The 9,310-nt window shown below is 39.8% G+C and overlaps 1 protein-coding gene across 1 annotated transcript; it reads left to right on the top strand.

Annotated features, from left to right (window-relative positions):
• The first annotated feature begins 1,374 nt into the window (after positions 1-1,374).
• Positions 1,375-8,982, top strand: NANOGNB (NANOG neighbor homeobox). The gene is given in 4 exon segments (XM_047066314.1): positions 1,375-1,423; positions 7,182-7,489; positions 7,600-7,679; positions 8,976-8,982. Coding segments are annotated over 4 exon segments (444 nt in total).
• Positions 8,983-9,310: the final 328 nt, after the last annotated feature.

Here is a 9,310-nt window from a genome sequence, read left to right as displayed (position 1 = left end):
TTTAAATTTTGATGTTGAATCTCTGTTGTTGTTGTCGTTGTTGCTTAAAGATTTTATTTTTAAGTAATCAGTATACCCAGCATGGGGCTTGAACTCACAACCTCAAGATCAAGAGTCACATACTCTACCAACTGAGCCAGCTGGGCACTCCAAATCTCTTGATTTTTTTAAATGGTGGCCATACAATCAAAATTTTGTTTAAAAAGGACTTCACAGGGTATCTGGCTGGCTGAGTCAGTACAGCAGATGACACTTGATCTTGGGGTCGTGAGTGCGGGCCCCACATTGGGGACAGAGTTTACTTAAAAAAAAATAAAGAGGGCATTAAAAAATAAGAGTGTTCATCTAGATAAGAGTTTATAAGATCACGTGATCCAGTAGATCTGGGGTAGAGCCTAGGGAATCTGGATTCATTGCTTCCTTATATGTAAGAGTTATCTACAAATACTCAGTTGAAAAAAGTATGTGGACCAGTAAGACCATTACATAAACGAGGGGCGCCTGGGTGGCTCAGTCGGCTAAGCATCCGACTGTGGCTCCGGTCATGATCTCACAGTCTATGAGTTTGAGCCCCACGTTGGGCTCTGTGCTGAGGGCTCGGAGCCTGGAGCCTGCTTCAGATTCTGTGTCTCCTTCTCTCTCTGCCCTCCCCCCCCCCCCCCGCTCATGCTCTGTCTCTCTCAAAAATAAATAAACATCAAAAAAATTGTTTTAAAAGGACTTGCATAAATGAAAAAATCTCACAATAAGAGAAATTTTTTTAAGTTTATTTTTTTTTAGTAATCTCTATACCCAATGTGAGGCTTAAACTCACAACCCAGAGATCAAGAGTCACATGCTCTTTGGGCTGAGCCAACCAGGCACCCTAAGAGAAATTTCAACATGTAAAATTTAATAAGAAGGAAAATTATTAAATGCGTCCCCAGAAAAATCTATTTTTTTGCAGCTTGGTAAATAACATACATCTTATCCCTAAACTTGAACCTTTTCTCTAGATGTAGTTTTTCTCATTAATGATTCTATTTTGCTAGCGTTATAACCTTATTCCTAAATTTTCTTTGCACATTTTTTTTAGAGATAGTGCCCTTTATTTATTTTTTATTTTTAAGTTTATTTACTTATTTTGAGAGACAGAGAGAGAGAGAGACCAAGGGGCAAAGATGGAGAGAGAGAAAGAATCCCAGGCAGGCTCCGTGAAATCCCACGATCCGTGAAATCATGACCTGAGCCAAAATCAAGAGTCACACAGTCAACTGACTGAGCCACCCAGGCGCCCCTGCACATTTCTTTTTCTAACTAAAGCGGTTAAGTTTCTATATATGAAAGCCGGTGTTTGGGAAGCAAAAGGGCAAAAGGTAGCCCAGGATACCAGTAATGGAAGATGCCGAGAGCAGGAATGATCCAGGGCACTTGGCAATGGCAGGTACCACCAAGTTACACACCGCATCAGTATCACCCAAGCACCAGAGACCTGTAAAGATCTATCGCTTTCAACAATGAAAGCAAGAGTTTATTGAATTCTGAGCATTGGTCCTGTTTTTAGCACTCTTGGACCTCATAACAATCGTATGGGGCCGATTTTCAGCCAAGGAGACAAAACGCAGAGAGGGATAGTAAATTGCCCACAGTCACAAGATCATTAATTGCAAAAACTAAAGCAAAATAAGGTCTGGGTTTGAACAGTGCCCTCCAGGATGGATACAGGGTTGTTTGGAAACTGGGAGGCCTGGGGGAATGGGAAACGCAAATGTTGAAATAGGTGTCGGAGGCTGCTGGGAGAAAAATAATAGAAGTTTAGTTTGCCAGATCATAATGGCCCCCAAAATCTTCAAGGAGATATTTACTGTCTCTTGTGAATTATCAGAAGATAACATTTTACGTTTGCTTGAGAGATCACAACGTGGGAAAACAACGCTTTCAGATATATTGAAATTAGGAGTCATTGCAACCAATCCCGTACTAGTGGTTACTCAAATTTTAGTCATTAAAAAAAATTCTCTGTATTTTATTGGTTTACTTTCGTAGCAAGCATGCTACTTGGACATATTTTTATTCTCTAATAATTCTTTTTTATTTTCTGTATTTTGAACAAAAACAGAGCAATGAAGTTCAAGTTGTGAACTCCGTAAGTGTAATGATTTTTTTTTTTTCAAATTAAAAACATGCTGGGGGCACCTGGGTGGCTCAGCTGGCTAAGCGTCCAACTTTGGCTCAGGTCAAGATCTCGCTGTTCGTGAGTTGGAGCTCCGCATTGGACTCTGTGCTGATGGCTCAGAGCCTGGAGTCTGCTTCGGATTCTGTGTCTCCCTCCCTCTCTGCCCCTCCCCACCCCATGCTCTATGTCTCTCTCTCAAGAATAAATAAACATTAAAAAAAAAAATTTTTTTTTAAGAAACATTCTGAAAAACAGCAAATGCAGTCATTTATTTATAAGAACTTTTGAGTGTGTTCCTACAACAATACACTTTTTATCTCTTTCAGGACTTCTCTTAGATAAAATTGTCTGGGGCTGAGAATTGTTTTATCTCTAAACATCAAGCGGAGCATCTAGGAGACAAAACAATCATGAGCCTACATCAGCGAGGGCTGGAAGCTGGTGACAACTTCACAAAATCGACAAGTTGGAGTAAGTACAAATTAAGTAGAAATCAAATAATAAGCAAATCGTTCCTTATCATTTATTCCATTCTTAATCATTCTTGTGCCTATAAGCAAATCATAGAAAGTCATTACTGGGGCGCCAGGATGGCTCAGTCAGTTAAGCATCAGACTCTAGATTTCAGTTCAGGTCGTCATCTCGCGGTTCGTGGGTTTGAGCCCTGTACCGGGCTGTGCACTGACAGTGCGGAGCCTGCTTGGGATTCTCTCTTCCTCCCTCTCTCTGTCCCTCCTCTGTTTGTGCTCCCTCTCTCTCTTTCTCTCAAAATAAATAAACAAACAAAAAAAAACCTTCAGCATTCTCCCATTGATGATCATTAGTTTAAAAAAAATTACATGGGGCGCCTGGGTGGCTCAGTCGGTTGAGCGTCCGACTTCAGCTCAGGTCACGATCTCACGGTCCGCGAGTTCGAGCCCCACGTCGGGCTCTGGGCTGATGGCTCAGAGCCTGGAGCCTGTTTCCGATTCTGTGTCTCCCTCTCTCTCTGCCCCTCCCCCGTTCATGCTCTGTCTCTCTCTGTCTCAAAAATAAATAAATGTTAAAAAAGAAAAAATTAAAATAAATAAATAAAATAAAATAAATTACATTACTGGGGCACCCAGCTGGCTCAGTCAGTGGAGAATGCGACTCTTGATCTTGGGATTGTGAGTGTGAGCCCTACTTTGGATGGAAAGATTACTCAAAAATTTTTAAATCATTAAAAAAAATAACATTACCTATAACAAACAATCCTTTTACCATAAGGATGTTACAATAAACATCTTTTTTACATACAATTTTATGCTAAGGAGCAAGTATTTCTTGAATTTGCTGGATCAAAGTCTGTACATTTTACGCCTTGTCAGGTACTTCCAAATTCCTTTCAAAAAGATTTTTACTGGTTTGGACTCTCACCAACAGGGTATAAGAGATGTCATTTGAATATATGTTTTTCTCACGTAGTTTTAGGAAGAACTTAAATCCAACCAAAGTAAAAGGGATGAGCCTATGACTAATGATTGATTTAGGTTTTTAACTATTACCGTATAAAAAAGGAGGCGAGGGGCACCTGGGTGGCTCAGTTAGTTGAGCGTCCAACTTTGGTTTAGGTCATGATCTTGTGGTTTGTGAGGTCGAGCTCCACATCAGGCTCACTGCTGGGAGCCCGCTTTGGATCGTCTGTCTCCCTCTTTCCCTGTCCCTCCCCTACTTGTGCTCTCTCTTTCTCTCTCTCTCTCTCAAAAATAAATAAAACATTAAAAAATATGTAATGCTTGAAATATACAAAAACATATTTGATATATACTTAATTTATAAGGAAATTAATGACATGAACACGAAAGGACCAACCAACAAAATCAATATATTTTATAAAACTGTATATTAATATATACTATGTATTAAATAATATAGTAATATAACATTTACCAATATAAGTATAGCATTACCCCTACATTTCATCTACTCATATGTATGTCTCCTCTATCCTATGCTGTTTTTCCAACCATCTTCCTGAATTATATTATTGCCTTAGTTTTATAGTTTTTATCACATATTTATGCACCCTTCAATAATAGTACGTGTTTTTTGAGCTTTAAAAAAATATTAATTACTATGTACTTTTGAGACTTGTTGTTTTACTCAAAATTATGTTTCTAAAATTAACTGGTTGAATGTAGCTTTAATTCATTAACTTCATTCTGACAATGGACACTGGATTATTTCCACTTCTGTTTTTTAAGTCAATGCTATTACATTATTTTTTTTAATTTTTTTTTTTTACATTTATTCATTTTTGAGAGACAGAGACAGAGCACAAGCAGGGGAGGGGCAGAGAGAGAGGGAGACACAGAATCTGAAGCAGACTCCAGGCTCTGAGCTGTCAGCACAGAGCCCTATGTGGGGCTTGAACTCCCCAACTGTGAGATCATGACCTGAGCCAAAGTTAGACAGTCAACTGACTGAGCCACTCAGGTGCCCTGAGAATGTATACTTTTCTAAAAATGTGTTACATTGTTTCCTAAGCAACTCGGATTTATACACTTTCACCCGAAATATACAAATGTTCCTTTAAAAAAAAGTTTTCGGGAGCACCCGGTGGCTCAGTTGGTTAAGCACCGACTTTGGTTCAGGTCATGATCTTGCGGGTTCGTGAGTTCAAGCCCTCCCTCGGGCTCCGTGCTGACAGCTCAGAGCCTGGAACCTGCTTCCGATTCTGCGTCTCCCTCTCTCTCTGCCCCTCCCCTGCTTGCTCTGTTTCTCTCTCTCTTAAAAATGAATAAACATTAAAAAAAATTTTTTTAAGTTTTGTCAATCCACCACTAACACTTGGTGTTATTAGATTTCTTCATTTCTGCCTCCCATGTGGGTACAAAATGACATTTCATTCTTATCTTCATCCTGATTATTATTGAGGTTAAAATTCTTTCTCAAATAGTGGCCATTTAGAGCTATTCTGGCTATTCTGACTTGCCCCCACTCTACTTTTTTTTTTTCTGTTGGATTGCTTTTCTTTTACTTATTAATTAATGGGAAATCTTAGTATATTGTAGATACCAATAATTTGTCAGTTATCTGTTACAAAAAAATTTCCCTAGATTTATGGCTTTTCATGTTATTTCTGAGATCTTGGGTGAATAGCAGTTTCTTATAAATTTTTTTTAATGTTTATTTCTTTTGAGGGAGGGAAAGATAGAGGGCGAGCAGGGGAGGGGCAGAGAGAGGGCAATACAGAATCCGAAGAAGGCTGGGGGCTCTGAGCTGTCAGCACAGAGCCCGATACGGGGCTCGAACTCACGAACCGCGAGATCATGACCTGAGCCGAAGTTGGATGCTGAACTGACTGAGCCACCCAGGTGCCCCAGCAGTTACAATTTTTAATATAAATTTTAGCAATCTTTTCTAGCAGTATTTATTAAATAGCTTATTTAATGACCTATAGTTCTCCTCTATCATATATCAACTTTTGATTATATCCATGGGTCTGTTTCTAGACTCCCTTTCAGTTCCAGGAGTTAATTGGTCCATCTGTACAATAATACTTTACTGTCTTAATTACTATTGCTTTCAATAATATTTTTTTTCAATGTTTATTTATTTTTGGGACAGAGAGAGACAGAGCATGAACGGGGGAGGGGCAGAGAGAGAGGGAGACACAGAATCGGAAACTGGCTCCACGCTCTGAGCCATCAGCCCAGAGCCCGACGCGGGGCTCGAACTCACGGACCGGGAGATCGTGACCTGGCTGAAGTCGGACGCTCAACCGACTGCGCCACCCAGGCGCCCCTACTATTGCTTTCTATTATGTTGCTAATTATGTTCTTTTTCTTATGTGTCTTTGTTATTTTTTTTTAAGTTTACTTATTTATCTGAGAGAGAGAGTGAGAAAGAGAATGCGTAAGGGAGGGAGGGGCAGAGAGAGAGTAGAGAGAGAGAACCCCAAGCAAGCTCCATCCTACCAGTGCAGAGCCCAATCCAGGGCTCGAACTCACGAACCATGAGATCATGACCTGAGTCAAAATAAATAGTCAAACACTTAACCTACTATGCCACCCAGGCACCCCCAGAAAATGCAATTCTTGATCACAGGGTCGGGAGTTCAAGCCCCACATTGAGTGTAGAGCTTACTTAAAATAATCATAATCATATTCATTCTCAATAATAACAATCCTAGGGGGGCACCTGTGTGGCTCAGTCGGTTAAGCATCCAGCTTCGGCTCAGGTCATGATCTCATGGTTCGTGAGTTTGAGCCCCGCACCTGGCTCTCTGCGGACAGCTCAGAGCCTGGAGCCTGCTTCAAATTCTATGTCTCCTCCCCCTCTCTCTGCCCCTCCCCTGCTTGTGCTCTGTCTCTCTCTCTGTCAAGAATAAATAAACATTAAAAAATTTTTTTTGAAATAATAACAATAACAATCCTAGGAAAACCAAAACATAATGAACACATTTCTAAAGACTGTATATTTTACCAAAACTCTCATAAGAGGAAATAAAAAGCCTGAATAGTCCTTTAAATAAGGTCATTCATAACTTATTTATATCAAGATAACTTATTTTTTAACATAACAAAGGGATTGTTAATTTCAATACATAGCCGCTTTCCGTACTCAGTCTATATTTAAATCCAAAAGGAAATTATTAAAAAAATTTTTAATGTTTATTCATTTTTGAAAGAGAGAGCATAAGTGGGGGAGGGACAGAGAGAGAGACACCCACAGAATCTGAAGCAGGCTCCAGGCTCTGAGCTGCCAGCACACAGCCCGATGCAGGGCTCGAACTCATGGACCCTGAGATCACGATATGAGCCAAAGTCGGACACTTAACCAACTGAGCCACCCAGGCACCGCCGAAAGTAAATCATTTTTAAAATGATATTTTCATGAAAATCTTCACTGATTTTCATAACTTGACTTTTTCTTTTCTCTCTTTTTTCCAACAATGTACAACACTCATATTTTATGAAAATCAAATATATAGTCTCACACTGAAGAATGTTGACTATGATCTAAAAGTCAAATTTAGCTGCAGTTTGATTTTATTTCACAGATTTTGCTATACAGAAAGAACCAGATGTGCTTTGTGATCAAAACCCGGAACAATCAAATAGTGATGACGAACGAAAGGGAAAGAAAAAATGGAAAGAAAGAGAAGGGGAAGAAAAAAAGGAGGAACTAGAAGAGAAACTGGAAGAAGAACAAGAAATGGAAGAAGAAAATGAAGAACAACATCCCCAGGAAAGATTAGTCAGTAAGCCCCTCATGGACACTCTCTGGGCAACATTTAAGTTAAACACATGCCCCACAATGGGAGATAGCTGATCACTTGCATTTGAATTTAATATGACAGTAAAACAGGTATGACAACATATTTCTTCGTTGACAGAGTCACCTGTGGAGTATTTTTACCCAGACAGGCCAATACCTTATTCCTTGATTCATCACCTCCCCACCTTATTTTTTTGCAGATAAAGCAGTGGTTTCATAAAAGGAGGAAGAAATACAATAAAGTGATGTACAAGAGGAAACATAAGAAGAGACCTAAGAGGTAAGAATGTGTTATATGTAGACTACTTGGTTGTAAGGAAGTAAAAAAAAAAAGGAATTTATTGACTTTTAGAGACAGATTGTGTTTCCATAGTTATTGGATTTCCCATAAACTTTTCATGTTCCACCGTTTCCCACTTGGTTCCGACTACAGGGTTGAATATTGGATGTCGTGAGAGGTCAGATTGCCGCCAGATATGGCCCAAGGACATGATCATAGTAAACTAGAACTTCCAGATTATAAATAATGGAAGATAAAAGGGACACCATTAGAAACGGTCCAGAACAAGGGCTAAGGGATCCATTGGGCCGCAATGAAACTTGGAGATACATGGGTGGCTTTGCAAACAATGTTTCCTTTGCTGGTGCATTATTACGAGGATTCAAATAGGGATTTGCTGCATTTGTGGTAGCTGTAGGGGCTGAATATGACCTGGAGTCCCAGAATAAAGATAACAAGCATTACTGAAGATAATACCTGGAAGCATCTTAAAGGCTTCTTATCCCTGTTATAAAAATAAGATTTCTTCGGGGCGCCTGGGTGGCTCAGTCGGTTAAGCGGCCGACTTCAGCTTGGGTCATGATCTCGCGGTCCGTGGGTTCGAGCCCCGCGTCGGGCTCTGTGCTGACAGCTCAGAGCCTGGAGCCTGTTTCAGATTCTGTGTCTCCTTCTCTCTGACCCTCCCCCGTTCATGCTCTGTCTCTCTCTGTCTCAAAAATAAATAAACGTTAAAAAAAAATTTTTTTTAAAAATAAGATTTCTTCAATGTAGCCTACTCATTTGTGTGTTTTCCATTAAAGAATACTAATAAGATTTAATAAAGTAAGAATACATGTAAAAAAAAAAAAAAAGGCAGAGGAGGGGAGAGTGCCTGGGTGGCTTAGTTGGTTAAGCATCTAATTCTCGGTTTCAGCTCAGGTCATGATCTCAGGTTTCCTGAGATCCTGCCCTGAGTTGGGCTCCAGGCTAACAACACGGAGCCTGCTTGGGATTTCTCTCCCCTCCTCCTCCCTCCTCCCCCCATCTCTGCCCCTCCCCTGCTCGTGTTCTCTAGTTCTCTCTCTCAAAGTAAATAAACTTAAAAAAAAAAAAAAAAAAACTTTTCACGTTCCAGCCAGTGACACAGAGAATCATTGATTGTCCTTGTCCTATTTGTTATTCTGCTCAACACACAAAAATGCATATGCATACGCTGCATTTGCAATGGAGTCATGTTATCAAATATACAACTATGGCCATTAAACGTTTATTGATCGCACTATAGAATTAATAATTTTGTCTTTTTTTGTTCCTTAGGTGCTGAATATTTAGGACGCTTGTCTTTTCTGTGTTACCTATTGGCAGAACGTCATGAGTGGAAAAACTTAAGAACAACATCAACATTTTTCAAAGTATTAGACTAGCTTGTATATAGAATTTTTATGTATTATTTATGTAGATGTATGTAGACAATTTTTAATGTATTACCTCATTTGATCATCACCCTACACCATAAATGAGCAATCTGAATTGCTGGGAAATAATGTGATTTTATCGAGGCGCCTGGGTGGCTCAGTCGGTTGAATGTCTGACTTCCGGCTCAGGTCATCATGTCGCAGTTTGTGAGTTCAAGCCCGCGTCGGGCTCTGTGC

This window comes from Lynx rufus, unplaced genomic scaffold, assembly GCF_022079265.1.
Source record: "Lynx rufus isolate CCGP_SWC_20201006 ecotype Redwood Valley unplaced genomic scaffold, mLynRuf1.p SCAF_7, whole genome shotgun sequence".
Lineage (NCBI taxonomy): Eukaryota > Metazoa > Chordata > Mammalia > Carnivora > Felidae > Lynx > Lynx rufus.
The sequence above is the reverse complement of the archived record's forward strand: the minus strand, read 5'-3'. Positions and strand labels throughout refer to the sequence as shown.